Below are 19,539 nucleotides of genomic sequence, written 5' to 3'. Positions count from 1 at the left end.
TTCAGGATACGCAAGGCGTAAATGGTGTATTTCAAGCAATAAAACGCCAGGAGCTCAAACACGTGCGGCGTATATCACTATACGCGGGGCGTGGTTGAGACAACAAGACCCGGATTAAGTCCACATGCAGGAAATTATTGAAGGAATGGGTCATTATGATCATGTTGCTCCATGCTTTGCTCCATGCTTGTAGGAATGGGAAATATGCACAAAATCATGTTGCTCCATGCTTTGCTCCATGCTTGTATCTTGTGGAATTATGATTTTGCCCCTAGCTTGATGTGTATAAATAAGAGTGACTAGCACTCATTTGAGACAACCCCTTTTTGATATACAACTTTTTGTATAAATTAAGTTCTTGTTATATAGTTTGAGATTTCATTTTATTTTAGCAAAACTCTATCACCTTTCGGGCTTGTTCGTTGATTCCGGCATTCCGTCAAAGTTCCGTTCCTTCTCCGTTCACCAAGCTCGAAAGCTCCACCTCCAAGTCCTAAGAGACGGCCTTGAGTCCGGTTAGCTAGTTCCGAGGGTGGATTCTTCCCTTTTCACTTGCTAATTAGCTTGTACTCTTCCTATGTACTAGGCTTGGTTGTATTTCATATTTACATTCTACATATTTATAATTCATGATTCATAATCTTCTTCTCTATATATGTGTTGATGTTTGTTACTTGTTTTGATACTCGTAATTGATTATTGTGTAGGAGAACGCGATTTCCGACGCCATTCGAGCTATCTTTAGGGATTCATATAGGTGTTGCCTTACCGGAAGTGACGCTCCGGAAACCGTAGGAATTGACAAGCCACGGAACTTAGGGCCCTAATTTCTGGTCCCAAGCATTAGACACGCCTTGACTAGGAACCACGTAGTCTAATTACTTCACGGGTCGGTCACACTACATGTAGTCGTCATTGCAAGAATAAATCATTAACCGTATATATACTAGGAGTCGTTGTTTATCATATTTATAACTTTTCGCCATCCATATCATTTCGGAGAGTTTTGTTATATAAAATTGTCTCACCAATAGTTAGGAGTAGTTTGTAGTTGGTTCCCATATCAACCCCAAAGTATTCACCGCTTAAATAACGTATAAAACCGAGTCGTTTAATACTTGCAATTATAAATCCCGTGAATTCGATACCCGGTCTTAACCGGATTATTACTTGATACGACGGGGTACACTTGCCCCTAAGTAGTGGCGTCTAGTAAAGATAGAGCATTTAGAAAGATCACATCCATAGTCGTAACGCACTTAACATCATACATATTTTGTCGTAGAAAACACTATACTAGACGGCACGCATCAATTGGCAGCGAAGTGTGGGGTAAGACCAATACGGGATTAGGCAAGGTTAAAGAGACGTCTCGGCTATATGATATATGTGGTTATGGATTTATACATAAGGGGAGAAACTCTAGGATGGATATAAGGTTTTACGTTTCCGGATATGAGCTGATTTTAATATAAGATTTTTGTTTGATTAATTACGAGTTTGATTGATTACGGATTTGGTTTGATAAAGCGTTTATTTGATTACGGATTGGATTGGATAAAACGTTTATTTGATTACGAATTTGGTTTGATAAAACGTTTGATTGATTACGAGTTGTTTTGATAAAATGCTGATATAAAGATATCGATATTTATTTTTGATTTGATTTGATTTGATAACATGATTTTAAGGTTTTTAAGTTTAAGTTTTATACTGTTGAATCGATAAAGTATTCCCGTATATATTAAACAAATAATAAATAAATTTGTGATGGTCTGAATAAGCATTTTTGGTTGATTTCAAAATTAAGTTAAGCTATTTGGAAATTAAATTAAGTTTTTAACGGGTTAAAAATTGACGAGTCGAAATCGTAGATCGAGATACTAAATATATTGTGAATAATAGTAGCGATAGAACGAAACTATATAGAAATAAAGTGAAGTCTATTAATTGTATTAACGTGTCAATAAGTTGAGAGAACTGCCAAAAATGGGTAGAACTACGTGGCTTTGATTCCCAGTTTAAAGATTAAAAGTGTTCGGGATACGTAGGAAGCTTGATAGAATTATCAAGTCCAAGCCAAATAATTAATAAAACTTTAGGTAGTTCAAATAAATTTTTATCTATTAGAAAATCGGTTCGTCTTTAAGGCCGTTAAGCGTTCGGTATCCTATTTTCTGCTCATACTCGATGCCGTTTGGGGTCGGGTGTGACACATTTAATGCAACATGGATCGCATTTACATGTATAACTGGAAAACTAAAACACATATGAAGGCGTCTTCTAATTGGCGAACGCTTACCATATTAAATTAGCAATTCATTTATTTTAACGCCACATTAATGACATTCATAAATGTCTTTATGTAGTTAATGCTATGTTTTATTGACTAGTGTTGATTTTTCAAATCATGACATACATACCTGAGGTCTTCTCGTAAAGAGGAAGGAGGGAAACTCAGAATTTTTTTTTGCCAACTTGGGGATTCGAAACAGTGACCCAAGGATTCAATAGGAGGTGTTTTACCAACTGATCCATGAACAATTATTGTCATTTAACACATCGTAATGTTTATAAAAAGGGAAAAAATCCTCATACATACAATTACAAATAAATTACATTAATTCAATTACAATTAAGGTTCCTTTTTTTATTATTATTACTAATATTATTATTTTACAGTATCTTATATTAAAAAAGTTGCATAAATCTTTGACAATATGGTTGTCCAAATTTAATCAAAATCAATAAACAAAGAAATTTGCTGAAAAGGGGAATCAAACATGTGACCATAAGATTTAAGGGGAGTCGTTCTACCAACAGGACAATGAGCTATTTCTGTTAATTTTTAACCCCGAATTGGCTAAGACGATTTAATTACACAGGGAAAGCTTGATGCATACAAATATAACTATTTGAACGATTGATTCAACTACAATTAAGGTTTCAATCAGTTTTTAAATTTAAAAAAAATATTACTATTATTTCGTAGTGCAGCTTATTTAAAGCAATTATGTTCTGTAAATGCATATTTAATCAATAATTTATTTAATAATTATTTTTTTTCTTTTACCTCACGTAACCTTAGCGTAACCCGACGCCACCCGACGTAACGTACCGTAAAGTATTAATTAGGTAATAATAACGATCTCAATTCCTTGAATGATTATGTCCTGTAATAATTGATTAAACGATTATGTTCTACATTTATTTAATTAAACATTTATGTTCTATATTTACCAATCGTTTTTCGTATCTTTTTATAAAAAAAATTTAATTGGAATTTAATCACAGCGAATGACTAAATAATGAAATAGATGGTAAAATAGCTAGCATGGTTGGAGCAAAATATATTTTTGCCTAAACTAATAATAGTTGTAGTAAATTAATTAGGTTTTGTTATATTATTGGTTTGTTAATCAATTAGTTTTAATAGTAATTAATAGCTCTATTTTCGAATGCATTGATTTCACAAATACATTAAATGCAATTCGGAACTCATTCATATTAAACGTGCATATTTACGGACATAGGCATACGTCTTCTCGTATATTAGATTGATTCAACTACAATTAAGGTTTCAATAATAATAATAATAATAATTTGCATACTTGTTCGAATTAAAATAATATTTGCCAAGAAGGGGACTCGAACACATGACCATACATTTCAAGGGGAATTTGTTTTACCATCTGAACAAGGGGCTACTACTGCTAAGATTCACACTGAATTATTTCAGATTATTGTGTCGTACATATTTAACTACAAAATGGGAACCTTGGTTATGAGGGGAATTGAAGGAGCATGTTCAACTGCTAACATGGAATCAAAGTGGGGACGATGTTGAGCATGGCAGAAGACATCCCGAATACGTCGGCATCCCTACGACCAGATAAACAAAACCCAAATGAATAAATAATTAATAACCCGAAACAAAACCCAAATGAATAAATAATCAATAACCCAAAAAAGAACATATGGAGAGAGCAAATTTAAAGAAAAGCAAAGATGAAATCAACTTGATACATAAATGTTTGCTCAACTGATGTCTAAACTTCCCGGGGTGCAATTATACAAAGGAGAAACTATTGCCATCCTAGGAAGGTTAGACATTAGTTCTTCAAACATTTTTTCTTCTCTTAAAGGTATGGAAGTCTCGCCTAATTTGTGGATTCTCCTCAAGTATTTCAATAGTTTTTTTAGAATACATAACACAGAAGAGAGTTCCATTTCAGTTATTTATATGTAAATGTCAATGCAGTTGGAGACTCTTCGGTTTCCCATCATCAATGAAAGGAAGATCAGAAAAAAGGATGCAACTCTTTACGTATAAAATTGGTGGAATAATTGAGGATGACCAGTTACATCAGTCGTCTCCCATTCTCCATTATTGAATATACTAATAACTTAAACAAGTAATATAGTTGTAATAATTTAACTAGAAGATATGATTACACGATATCCATAATGAATCTATATTCAATAATTCAGACAGATGCTGTAACGTCCGAGTCTAAAAATTCTAACATTTATTTTTATTAAAATAGATAACGTTAATTAATTACGATTTTAAATATACGATTGAGTTTAATTTAATACTTTTAGGTGTAAATTAAAAGTTTTGTGTAATAAAAAAATAAATGATTTTATTAAGTATTAAATATGATATTAACTTTCTACCAAAAAAAAATGTGATATTAACTAATATTATTTTTATGATGTACACGAAAATATATTTTAAAATTTTATCAACAAAATTGTTTTAATATATAAATATATATACTACTTAAAGAGAAAAAAAGAAGAAGAATTACATGGACAATGGAAATAAATAAATATAGGAATGTTGTTCTTAATATTGTGGTGATTTTTGTTGGTTAACACGTGTTACTTAATAGTAAATTAGTTAAATAGCTGTCAATTAATTAGGCTAAGTTTTTGTTAGGTGTCAATTAGTAAACATGTGTCAATTAATTAGGCTAAGTTGTATTAGATGTCAATTACATAAATAAGTATTTTGTACATTATAAAAGGGGAGGATTTCATGAAAAATTCACTTTAATAAATATAAGGTTCTTTTGTCTTTTTTTTTACAAAAAGAGATAGAATTTTTGGTGACAACGGATCACCCGATGAATTTCCGGTGGCCGACGACGATGAATTTCCGGTGGCCAACGACGATATTTCGGTAACTGTATTTTATATTTAAATTATTTATACAGTGTTTTAGACATGATTTTGAGTAAGTCTAGTTTTGATAGTTTCGTCAAAGATTGAGGATTAATAATTTAGCGTCTATCAATTACTAATAAAAATATAAATTTTAGACTAGTTGTCCTTTAGATTTAATAACGTGAAATTCAGTATTAACAGACAAAAGTTATGAATTAGAAGGTCTAATGGTGATATTTACCAATTAGAGTCGGTATTGATATTTGCCAAGTAGAGTCGGTATAAAGTCGAATATAAAATTTGTACTAATAAGATTTATGATAGTGAAACAAGTCCAATAGTGTCAATAGTTTGAATTAACTATGTCGGTTTAGAATCATTATTTCGGTGACGTAAACTTTAAACGATATTAAATTTTATCGATATAGTATCCCGAGAAACTTTAATTTGTCTCCTTAAAATATAAGGACTAATATCGATAATTGCCAATTAGAATCCACAAGATTTTTACAAGAGTTTAAATATTATTACATAAAACTTAGTACCGAAATTTTCAAAATAGACTTATGATAATATAACGAGTCTTCGGTCTAAAATAGTTATTCCGGTGAGATCAGTTTTAAATGATTTAAGTGGTTTTGATTCCGTTTTATTAAATTGTTTAAGTTATATTGTTTAAAATATTTATATACTTTTGGTTTTGATTATTTGAATAATAATTATTTATTATCATTGTATTTCAGAAATTTGGTCGAGAAAATGAAATTGATGATCTTATGCGAATTGTTTTTGGATTGAGAAAGTTATTGCGATTGTTGTTATTATTTTGGATTGAAGTCCAAATATGATTTTCACGAGTGGTGATATTTTGAAAGCAAGATAAAATGGTTTTGTCCATCTAGGATTGCCCGGGGTAGGAAGTTGTAAGTTGTAAGACCATACCTAAGGGCGGTATGGCTAGAGTGCACGAATGGTAGTCCTAACGTTAGGCAAGGTGAGATATGAATGAGATATCTCGATTATTGATATGATTGATGTTATGATAAGCTACACGGGTGGAATTCGAGGATGGACACACAGATTTTACGTTTGATTGAATACGAGTTGGTTTGTTAAAGCGATCTATTTGATTACGAGTTGGTTTGTTAAAGCAATCTATTTGATTACGAGTTGGTTTGTTAAAGCAGTTTATTTGTTTACGAGTTGGGTTGACAAAACGTTTATTTGTTTACGAATTGATTTGATGAAACGTTGTTCGATTTGATTCGTTTTGATGAAACGTTGTTCGATTTGATTCGTTTTGATGAAACGTTGTTCGATTTGATTCGTTTTGATAAAACGTTGTTCGATTTGATTCGTTTTGATAAATGTTGTTCGATTTGATTCGTTTTGATAAAAACGATTTATATATATAGTAATAAAGTGAAATATACAATTAAGTTATTAGTGTATCAATCAACGTGTCAATAAGTTAAAATGAGTTCATAAGTTAAGAGAACTACCTAAGTAAAGAGAACTACCTAAAATAGGTAGAACTACGTGGCTTTGATTCCCGGTTTAAAGATTAAAGGAGTTCGGGATACGTAGGAAGCTTGATTGAATTATCAAGTCCAAGCCAAATAATAAATAAAATTTTAAGTAGTCCAAATAAATTTTTATCTAATAGAAAATCGGTTCGGCTGTCAGGATATTAGAAGTTGGTTGCCCTGTTTTTCATTCATACCCGATGCCGTTTAGGGTTGGGTGTGACAGATGCATCGTATAAAGACAAAAAATCATTAAAAGATGTCTTCCAGTATTCTTTCGTTTCAAATTTTTAACTTATCATGCATTTATTATACTGCCACATTAATGGCATAAAATCGACCTTGCATTTATTCATTGTATGAACGAAGTTTGAAAAGAATTTTTAGTAGTAGTATAAATAAGCTTGAATCGATGGAAAAATTTAAAGTATATCATTGGCTATCAAAGTTTATCAATCATTTATCATTTCATCTTCAAATATAATTCATATTGTATGGATAAGTCTGAAAAGCAAATTGGAAACATTATGGGAGAGAATGATGATGTTACTAATACCGATGCCACAAAAGCATTGGCTGATTTTTCAAACATGATTACAAGTTTTAATGATTCATTCGTAGAAGGAGATGCAGATTCAATAGTAGACTTCATGCAGGTGATTGCATCTGCCACAAAATTGATGTATGAGTCATCGGCTAAGTATATGAAATCCGAATTGGAAGAGATTGAGGAGTTGAAGGATGAAATTGAGGAGGCGAAGGAGATGTTGAAGGCTTTTAACAAGAAGAACAAAGTATTGGATAGGTTGGATTAGTCAACTACACATGTTATGTTTGCTTTGTTTAATAATGTTGTTTTGTGAGATACCGTAAACACAGTTTTTATTTTAATGCAAAATAATTTCTTATCTACTGAAGTTTATATTAATAATTGCATTTAAGAGTATATTTTATTTGTAAACTAAAGGAAATAGGTTGCCTATATCTAATAAGAGTATATTTTATGTGTAGTGAGGCAATAAAATTTGTAAATACCTAAAATATCCATTTTTTCATATTACATCTAAAAACTTGTAATTTTAAAGTACGATTTGCATAAGGATAATGAAAATGTGTTGGTGCTTAAATTGTTAAATTAATTGTGTAGTGAAACAAATATAATTTGGAAATACCTAAAACATCTATTACTTCATATTACATCTAAAAACTTATAATTTTAAAGTACATTCTAATTTCGTGATATAATCGGTTTAACATGAAAAGTTTAATTATATTTAATTAAGATTTGTAATAATTAATATTTAATAAAGGATATCGTAGGTGTAATTTTAAGAACTAATTTTTTTTTCCGTAGCTCAATTTTTTTTTGGGTTGTCAAAATATTACTCTACTCAAATATAATTTGGAAATACCTAAAACATCTATTACTTCATATTACATCTAAAAACTTATAATTTTGAAGTACATTCTAATTTCGTGATATAATCGGTTTAACATGAAAAGTTTAATTATATTTAATTAGGATTTGTAATAATTAATATTTAATAAAGGATATCGTAGGTGTAATTTTAAGGACTAATTTTTTTCCGTAGCTCAATTTTTTTTTGGGTTGTCAAAATATTACTCTACTCAGTACTAATTTGGAAATACCTAAAACATCTGTTTCTTCATATTACATCTAAAAACTTATAATTTTAAAGTACATTCTAATTTCGTGATATAATCGGTTTAACATGAAAAGTTTAATTATATTTAATTAAGATTTGTAATAATTAATATTTAATAAAGGATATCGTAGGTGTAATTTTAAGGACTAATTTTTTTCCGTAGCTCAATTTTTTGTGGATTGTCAAAATATTACTCTACTCAGTACTAATTTGGAAATACCTAAAACATCTGTTTCTTCATATTACATTTCGTTACATAATCGGTTTAACATGAAAAGTTTAATTATATTTAATTAATTTAACATACTATAATCCTTAATTTTGACATCAATAATTTACAGTTAATAAATATAAAAAAACATAATATTTCAATATTAATGAGATTGTGAATAAATTGGAGAAAACCATAGTATTATTATTGAAAATGAAAAAGAACTGTGTAAACATAAGTAAAACAACAAAATAAAGTAAAAGACAAAAACATCACAGTTTATCTATGCTTAAATCCACATTCACATTATGTGCATTTTTAATTTTGGCCTTCATATCTTTCAGCTTCTTCACCAAATCCTCATTCTCCTCCATTTTTGACTCAAAATATCCAGCCATTGAATCAGAGAGAAACACTAATGCAGATGAAACAACTTTCATGAATTTTAGGATTTCATCCTTATCTCCACGCTTGAGTGCAACTTGTACTCCATTTAGAACACTTTCATAATAAACTCCCAATTGAGGATTATCACTACCCTCACTATCTTCGCATGTCTTTCTCTTTTTCCTTGAGGACTCACCTGCCACGTTCCCAAGATTCTCTCCTGACATATTTATCAATGATTACAACACTTTGATAGTGCTATGTGAAATGGTATGCATGGTAAGAGACTATTTGTATCGATTAACACACATTTTCAAATGCACACTACATGTAACTGAAAACTGCTTTTATTTCACGAATACATTGAATCCAATACGATCTATATTCAGTTACATTTACCATACCAACATAATGGCATTTAAAAAAGTATTAATACATTGAATACAAAACGGATACATCGAACGAAAAGACGTCTTTGTATTTAAGTGTGATTATGAAGAGACTTTACAAATTAAGTACATTAATTCCGAAATTTTCTATATAAATAGGAGTATGTAATGCTCTCGAAATGTTATACTCGCTCTTAAAATATGGATGTGCTAGTACTTTCCGATTCAGTAGATCCTTCCAAAGAGCCTTTCAAAGAGCCTTCCAAAAATGAACACAATTTCCATCCATACCTATTTGAGGATGATCCTAATGAAGGAATTTCTCCACTCAAAAAAATAAAAGTAGAAAAGTCTAAAAAAGAATCAGTGGGGCCTTCGTCGCGAAAGAAGAAAAAGGCTCAGCAAAAGTTGGATGTGAAGGAAGGGAATACATTCAGGAAGCTTATTATTGGGAAGACTGATGACGGTGTTAATCCGTTGGGTGCTACTCCATTTCTGATAAATGAAATTGAAGATGCTGTTCAAAAGTGTGTCAAGAAACATATGCGTCAACATACAAATCAATTCTTAGCTACAATCAAGACCATCGCCAGAGCCTTAAATATTTTGCATGATTCAATGGGTCTTAGTTTGGAGTCGGATTCTGAGGAGATGGAAACTAATGATGATAAGCTGAATGAAGGGAAAGACAAGAAGGAGATGTAGATCCACAAAAGCATTTGATTGTGAAAAATGCTTTAATAAGTTTCATATTCTCAATTATGTGTGTCTTGACTTACTGTAAGACATTCAATTTCAATAATATATATGCAATAGTGATTTTCAATATTTTATTTCTTAGTTTCATTATTGGATGATGACTTAATTTTCAAGTAATACCTAAGTTACATATATTTCAATTTGTATTGAAATGATAACAATTGCTAATTTTTACAAAAAAATTAACCATTCATATAATACCGAATATTAATTCATAAAAAAATAAATAAATTTAATATCAAATTATAATTTGCAAGTAATACCTGAGTTGAATGAATTATAAATTAATGCATTAAAATAAACTATATATAAACAAGATGTTTAATTAATTAACAAAATAATTTGAATATAAATATCCAATTTGAACGATTAAAAGTGATAATTTTCAAGTAGTAGCTAATTTGGATGCATTCTAAATAAGTACACATAAGAAGACGTCTTCTGATTGGCGTACGATTAACATATTACATTAGCAAATGCTAATTATAACAAACAAGATAATTAACCATTTTTTTATAACAAAATATTTGAATTGTTATTTTTTAATATGAAATGCTAATCTCGAATAATTTGTAATTTGAAGGCATTAAATATAACGTTATGTCTGATGGGCGCGCGGACTAGGTAGAGCTTTTCTACGACGAAATGTATATTATGATAAGTGCGTTACGACTATGGATGTGATCTTTCTAAATGCTCTAACTCTACTAGACGCCACTTCTTAGGGGCAAGTGTACCCTGTCGTATCAAGTAATAATCCGGTTAAGACCGGGTATCGAATCCACGAGATTTATAACTACAAGTATTAGACGACTCAGTTTTATACGTTATCTAAGCGATGAATACTTTGAGTTGATGCGGGGAACAACTACAAACTACTCCTAACTACGGGTGAGACAAGTTTATTTAGCAAAACTCTACGAAATGATATGGATAGCGATAAGTTATAAATATGACGAATAATGACTCCCAATATATAAACGGTTAATGTTTTACTCTTGCAATGACGACTACGTGTAGTGTGACCGATCCGTGAAGTACTTAGACTACGTGTTTCCTAGTCAAGGCGTGTCTAATGCTTGGGACCAGAAATTAGGGCCCGTAAGTTCCATGGTTTGTCAATTCCTACGGTTTTCGGAGCGTCACTTCTGGTAAGGCAACACCTATATGAATCCCTAAAGATAGCCCGAATGGCGTCGGAAATCACGTTCTCCTACACAATAATCAATTATGAGTATCAAAACAAGTAGCAAACATCAACACAAATATAGAGAAAGAGATTATGAATCATAAATTATAAATATGGAGAATGTAAATATGAAATACAACCAAGCCTAGTACATAGGAAGAGTACAAGCTAATTAGCAAGTGAAAAGGGAAGAATCCACCCTCGGAACTAGCTAACCGGACTCAAGGCCGTCTCTTAGGACTTGGAGGTGGAGCTTTCGAGCTTGGTGGACGAAGATGGAACGGAACTTTGATGGAATGCCGGGATCAACGAACAAGCTCTCAAGGTGGAAGAGAATTGCTTAAATAAACTACAATCTCCCACTATCTAACAAAAACTATATTAAGAAAAAAAGTCTAAGATGTAAGGTTCAAGATTACAAGATTAAGAGATCAAGAGATCAAGAGATGTTTAAATGAGTGCTAGTCACTCTTATTTATACACATCAAGCTAGGGTAGAGTTGTAATTTCATAAGATACAAGCATGGAGGAACATGATTTTATGCAGATTTCCCATAACACGCCTCGCGTATGGTGGAGTACGCCCCGCGTAATTGCCCATTCCGTCAGAAATCTCCTACACGTAGACCAAATCCAGATCTTGTTGTCTCAATCACGCCGCGCGTAGATTGGGGTGCGCCTCGCGTGTTTGAGTTTCTGAGATTTTATTGCTTGAATTGGGCCTTTTACGCACCGCGTAGCTGTAAATAAGTTTCTGAGCTTTTTGGATTGAAGAACTTCCTTACACGCCCCGCGTGTAAGGTGGTACGTCCCGCGTAGGGTAGTTGACTCAGGGAGACCATGCAGTCTGACTTTCAGGATTAGGCTTATCATTTCTGACACATGTTCCACGCCCCGCGTGGTGGTTGATACGCCCCGCGTATTGATGACTAGATTCCACGTGGTACCTGTGGATTGCACAATTATTTCTGACCAAATGTTCCACGCCCCGCGTGAAGGGAGATACGCCCCACGTATGTCGGTGGAATTTCACTCATTGCTCGTACCTGAAATACAATTCTCGAGAACCGAGTTAGCTTGACGTTTTTATTTTCTAAATTAATAAAAAATAAGAAAAATTAATCGAAAGTACGAAATTTATTTTTATTTCGTTATTTTATTAAAACACTCTATTTTTACAATTAAACTTATTTATTTCATCTAAAACTAAACCGTAAATCACGCTAAAAGTTAGGGACGAAACGCCCCTGTCAATGTCCTATTAGCCTTTGTTTGGGAGGGGGTAAATGAGAGTAAATGGGAGTAATGGAAGGTTAAGTATTAAGTTAACCTTGTTTGTGAGTTATTTTTTAAGAGTAAATGGAGTTAAATGGGGTTAAATGTTTGCTTCCTCTAACCTCCAAACTCTAACCCCCAAATTGGGGGTTAATGGGAGTAACGTAAAGTTTTCTAAATTTTTTTTGTCTCTGCAGAGTAAATTTAACCTTCAAACTCCCAAACATTAAAAAAAATGCATTTAAAATAATTTTTAAAACCAATTAAAAAAATGCATTTTTTAATAACAAGATATTTGAATTGTTATTTTTTAATATGAAATGGTAATCCCGAATAATTTGTAATTTGAAGGCATTAAATATAACGTTATGTTTGGGAGGAGGTTAAGGGGAGTAAATGAGAGTAATGGAAGGTTAAGTGTCACGTCCGTGTCTAAAATTCCAATCTCCAATCTTCGATATAGATTATACTATAATTTTATAGTGTTAATTAATTACGATTTTAAGTATACTATTGGGTTTAATTTAAGGTGTTTAAGTGTAAATTAAAAGTTTTGGTTAAGTTTTATAAAAGGATATAAATTAAAGGATCTTAATTAATATTTTACAATTAATATATTAATTTTTGAATCATCATCGCATCACATGTCCATGTTAATCTTCCATTAACTATAAATATATTAATATATTAATTTATGATTATGATAAAAAATATAATAAACATAAAATAAATAAATAAATAAATCAATAAATAATAATAATAATAATAATAAGAATAAGAATAAGAATTCTTTATAAAAAAAAAAAGAATAAGAATAAGAATTACCAAAAGTGGCATATGTTAAGAAATTGAAATAGGTAAATGACACTTGTTGAAAACGTGGCATGTTATTAAAAATTGGATTAAACACTTGTCAATTAGCCTAAGTTATGTATATATAAAGATGATATTTTTTATAATAAGGGGGGATGCCTTTAGTTTTAATGGAAAAAAAAAGAGAGGAGAAAAGACCCCATAATGTATTTTAGGCGACGAAATCGAGGTATGTCCGATTTCATACTGTTAGTTTTCGATAATCAGAATTTAATAGATGATTTTATACTGTTAGTTTTCGATAATCAGAATTTAATAGACGATTAACTAGAGGTTTCAGTTACGATCACGAAAAAAAATAGTTGATACTAGTTAATTATTGAATTGTCACGGTCTAAATCATTATATATTGAAAAATAATAATAATAGAAAGATGTTGAAACTAAAAATTTGTACGGATAGACTCGTAGCAGTATCACGAGTCTAACAGAACCTTAAGTTGGAATTAACGATACCGTTTAGTGTTACGCGTTACAATTTTGGCAACAAACATAAATAGTCTCATATGGTGACAAACATAAATAGTTTCATAAAAGAGTTTGGTTTAAAATTTAGTTGTATATAATAATTAAGTGAGTTTAATTTGTCGAATTAAAATAAGAAGGACTAATACTGATATTTACCAATTAGAGTCGGTATTAAGTTAAATATAAAATTAGTACAATAATTTGAATATAAAGTTAGTTCAAACAGATTTAAAACAATATAACGAGTCCAACGGTATATTCGGTCTGAAATAGATATTCCGGTGACAAATCAAAATAAGTTTTAGTGTTAAACTATTTAAGTGGTTTTGAATATGTTTTATTAAATTTGGTCAAGATAACGAATTTGATGATCTTATACGAATTGTTTTTGGATTGAGAAAGTTGTTACGATTGTGGTTATCATTTTGGATTGAAGTTCAAATGTGATTTTATGTTGCGATATTTTAGATAAAAATGGTTTTGTCCATCTAGGATTGCCCGGGGTAGGAGTTGTATTTGTAAGACCATACCTAAGGGCGGTATGGCCAGAGTGCACGGTTGGTAGTCCTAACGTTAGGCAATGCGAGATATGAATGAGATATCTCGATTATTGATATGATTAATGTTATGATAAGCTACAAGGGTGGAATTCGAGGATGGACACACACGTAAATTTTGTATTACGTTTTGATAATGTTTGATGATTTGAATTATAATGTTTTATGAGTTGATTTGTTAAAGCGATTTATTTGATTACGAGTTGGTTTGTTAAAGCGGTTTATTTGATTTGATTCGTTTTGACGAAACGTTGTTCGATTTGATTCGTTTTGATAAAGTGATTTATATATATTAAATTATATAATAATAAAGTGAAATATACAATTAAGTTATTAGCGAATCAATCAACGTGTCAATAAGTTAAAATGAGTTCGATAATAAGTTAAGAGAACTACCTAATTAAGAGAACTACCTAAAATAGGTAGAACTACGTGGCTTTGATTCCCGATTTAAAAGATTAAAAGATGTTCGGGATACGTAGGAAGCTTGATAGAATTATCAAGTCCAATCCAAATAATTAATAAAATTTTAGGTAGTCCGAATAAATTTTTATCTATTAGAAAATAGTTTCGGCTTTCAGAATGTTAGACGTTCGTTATCCCATGTTCCGTTCATACCCGATGCCGTTTAGGGTCGGGTGTGACATTAAGTATTAAGGAGGCGTTTGGTTTGAACTTCGGAATCGGAAACGGAATCGGAATCGGAATGCGCTGGAATCAGAATCGGAATGATTATTTATTTATTATGTTTGGTTCAATCTGGAATCGGAATGAGATTCTCTTTGAAATTGTTTGGTTCTTTAATGACCGGAATCGGAATGAATATAATATTTGCTTAAAGTAATTTAGTAAATAATTAGTATTATACCATCAATAAAAATTAAATATAAAAAATAGTAAAGCATCCTAAAAATATAGATATTCTAATATAAAAAAATTAGTGTAAAAAATTAGTATATTAAAATATAATTAATGGTTTCTTATTGATATTTTTTTATTATTGTAAACAAAAAAAATGGTATTATAAATTGAAAGAAAAACAAACATTGATATATAATATATAAGACATATTAATTAATATATAAAACAAAATATAGTATAACGTAACCATCATATGCTTATCAATAAAAAAATAATTATTCTAAAAATAAAAATATAACCATGATGCAAATGGTTAAAAATCGTGGGTTTCATCATAAAAAAAACGTGGGTTTTTTTTCAATTAAAAGACGGGAATATATTTGGTTTTTTTTGCTTTTCTAAATTAATACCAACAGGAATGGAATGTGATTGATGGGGGGAGAGAGTGGAATCAATAACTCCCATGGTTTGGGAATCAGATTACCATTCCCAAGTTATATTTGCATAACCAAATATTAACAATGGGAATAATCCATTCCAATTCCCATTCCATAGTTTAATTTTAGCTAACCAAACACTACCTAAGTTAACCTTGTTTGTGAGTTATTTTTTTAAGAGTAAATGGAAGTTAATGGGGTTAAATGTTTACTTCCTCTAACCTCCAAATTGGGGGTTAATGGGAGTAACGTAAAGTTTTTTAATTTTTTTTTATCTCTACAGAGTAAATTTAACCTCCAAACTCCCAAACATTAAAAAAAATGCATTTAAAATAATTTTTAAAACCAATTAAAAAGAATGCCACTGGCCGATTTCGAACACAAGACCAAATGACTTTTACGATAGTTGCTAACCAGTTGATCTACGAACAATTACTGATGCAATTGATAATTAATATGTTTTACCGTGTTTATAGAATAAACTGCGAAAAATACGAAAAAGAGCACGATGTTGGGGTTGAACACGGGTTGGCTCGTTTAGAGCACCACACTTACCGTTACTGTAGACCATTTTAGTGATACGCCATTCGAATTAAATGATAACACGTGTTCCCAAAGTCAGATTGAAATGATCGTCTCTACAATTCGAATGCCATACTTTCCGATTGAAATCCTGGAGAAATTCCCAACGACTGAAACCTAACTTCATCACCGGCGACTCGCGTCGATTGTTCCTTTCCACTACACAGATTTTTTTTCATCCTTACTTTTTAAAGCTTCAAATTTCAAGCTCCAATGACTAAGACAAGATAGAGTACAGCTGGTTCACGAAGCAAGGGGAAGCAGACATTGCAACCTAAGAGGAAGAACAAGGCTGTTAAAAGGCGTAAAAGTTGCAATGCCGGAACATCTAGTACCAGGGATAGAGTGGCGAAGCTGGATAGTATGCATGTGCTCAAAGGTATGCCCGTTGATATCGAATCCCTAAAAAAAATCGATTTTGATGTTTCTCCTTACATTGAGGATTTAAAATTGAGGAAACTATTGACTTTTAAAGTCAACACATACGATGAATTAGTTAAGGAATTCTATAGAAACCTTCATAGGAATAATAAGGGCACAGAGATATCTTCTAGTGTCAAAAATGTTAAGATCAAAATAGACACTGCTTTGTTAAATGAACTTTTTGATATGACTTCGGTTGAGGATGGGTTTTGCATTAAAAACCCAGCTGATAAAAAAAATAGAATGGGAGGGGTATGATGATACCCATTTCATAAACGAAGTCCTACACGAGTCTGGTTTACCCCTTGCCATGACAAACATGATGGCTCATGCCCAATTTTTACATCAAGTGGTTATAAAGACACTGCTACCTAAGTATGGTAGCAGGGAAAAATGCTCATTAGCCGAAAGGATTATTTTGTGGCATCTGTTAAAGGGGAAACAGATGAATTTTGCTCAACAGATTATCTATCACATACTGAACAGGTTCAGAGCGGTTAAGAAAGACCGTCAAAGGAAAATCCATCTACCTTATAGTAATCTTTTGATGGCAGTCTTTGAACATTACAATGTTCATGTGACTGTGAGGGATAACCGGTCAGTCAATACAAATCTCATGGATGCTCTATACTTGTTAAGTATGGCAACTATGACGAGTAATAGAGGTTGGATCCTTTCCAAATTTGTCAGAGCTGAAGATGAAATTGTGTTTGATAAAAAAACATATTTAAGGAACGTGGGGAATGACGGAGAGGATGTTGAGGTTGAGCTGGAAGGTGATGGGCATGTGGATGATGACATAGAAAGTTTAGATGTTGGGATGGATTGTTTTGATTTTGAAGATGAAGATGTTGGGATGGGTGGTGTGGAGATGGAGGGTTCAGAGGTTGAGTTAGAGGATGATGAGCCAAGACCCGAAGAGTCTGACGAAGAAGAGGAGGATGAGTATGAGATTGTATTCCGGACGGTGGAGCAGCCAGAAAAGGAGAAAACAATGGAGGAAAAAGTTGATGATGACAGCAATGTTCTAGAGTTGGTACCTTACGTTGGAGCTGAACTGCCGACACCCTCTTGTCCAATGAAGAAGCTTCTGATTTTAGACTTGAATGGGGTACTTATATGCTCGCGAACCGGTCTCCATCGCCCACATATCACTCCATTCATGAAATTCTGTTTTGATAATTTTACGGTTGCAATTTGGTCATCAAAGATGAGGTATTTTTCACATTCTTATAAGGTTCATTGAATTCTAAACATTTGATCCTCTTTTTACATTCTTCTTAAGTTCATTGAATTTTTTATAATTATAGTGTCTTCTTATGTGTTTTTCAGGAAAAACATTGATAAGATTCTTCCAAAAATTAGAAGATCATTGACTGATGAAGTTCAAATGTTGTTTGTTTGGGTTAGACAATTGTTTCCAACTTTTAGGATTCTTTTCCGTTCCAACATCAATTATTGAAATATTCAGTTTTCCTATATAATAGTTTACTACACTGTTTGATTTTCAGGGTCAAGAGCATTGTGTTGTAAAAAATATCACATTTGGCCCCGGTGATAAAAAATGTATAATGTTTAAAGATTTGAAGCATGTTTGGGATAGCGATCCATAATTCAATGCTTCAAATACTGTGTTGATAGATGATTCACCATACAAGTCACTACTGAATTCTGTAAGTGTACCATCTTTATTATAATTACCCTGTATTATGATGCATTATAATTTCATTTGTTGGATTCTGTAGCCAAACAATTTCATCTACCCCACAACATTTGATTCAGAGAACAGATTGGACAATTATCTAGGTAAAGCTTACTGTCAATATCTATGTACTTTATTTATCAAAATGTTCATCTAACTAAAATAATGCAATTTGTAGAGCGCAATTTGTAGAGCCAAATGGAGGTTTTGTAACCTATTTGGAAAGACTATCAAGCGCACAAAACGTTGCAGAAGTCATCTAGAGGGAACGAATCGGTCAAGATCCCATTCGAGAGGATGATGGGCGAATGGCTAAACTGCAACAAGCTATAGATTATGCTATGGCATATGGAAGATGGAAAAAATTACTTTGTCAAATGTAAATATATATTTTGACAAACAGTAAATAGATATTTTTGACATACTGTGTGAAAACAATTGTTTCGGCGATCAATCTATGTTACAAATTTATGTTTGTTTAATTATCATTTGGTTGTTTCAATTTCCACAGACTGTGTTAAACACAAATTTATAACAGTTTGTATATATGAATTATTCTATATAAGACATCTTTGCGTTCTATTTTAAGATAATGAATGTGGAGAATAAATCATATATAGTAATTAACACATAAGAAGACATCTTCTTTTGAGAATACATCATTTTTTTTGTTTTACATTGTTTACTTATCACAAATATTTACTCATATCGAAATGACACAGATGACTGGAATTTTGGCTATGCTTCATATTTGATTGATAATAAGACAACCTCTTATGTATATTCTCTAATATGATATCGAAACAACATTTTTTACATTGCATTTTTAATCCATTTATTTATCAATGAGGATTAAAATAGAGTGGTAAACGATTAATCTAATACTAAGATTAATTCTGGTCGAATAGAGGCTGCCTGAGATTAATTCCGATCACTTTGAGACGGCATGAGATTAATTCAGATCACTTTGACACTGCCTGAGATTGATTCCGGTCGAAAAAAGTCTGCTTGAGGTTGATTTAGCGTCGCCAATGGCTGCCATGAGAGAGAAACCGTATTCCT

At 31.6% G+C, this 19,539-nt stretch overlaps 1 protein-coding gene across 1 annotated transcript; it reads left to right on the top strand.

The window, feature by feature from the left end:
* The first annotated feature begins 13,584 nt into the window (after window positions 1–13,584).
* On the top strand, window positions 13,585–18,933 carry LOC136230432 (uncharacterized). Its single transcript, XM_066019494.1, has 5 exons — window positions 13,585–17,990; window positions 18,108–18,180; window positions 18,287–18,448; window positions 18,521–18,581; window positions 18,656–18,933. Exons 1-3 carry the CDS (start codon window positions 16,978–16,980, stop codon window positions 18,386–18,388), a joined length of 1,188 nt encoding a protein of 395 aa, XP_065875566.1. The 5' UTR covers window positions 13,585–16,977; the 3' UTR covers window positions 18,389–18,448; window positions 18,521–18,581; window positions 18,656–18,933.
* Window positions 18,934–19,539: the final 606 nt, after the last annotated feature.

Source organism: Euphorbia lathyris, chromosome 5, assembly GCF_963576675.1.
Source record: "Euphorbia lathyris chromosome 5, ddEupLath1.1, whole genome shotgun sequence".
Taxonomy (NCBI): domain Eukaryota; kingdom Viridiplantae; phylum Streptophyta; class Magnoliopsida; order Malpighiales; family Euphorbiaceae; genus Euphorbia; species Euphorbia lathyris.
Note: the sequence above shows the minus strand (reverse complement) of the source record. Positions and strands in the feature narration are given on the sequence as shown.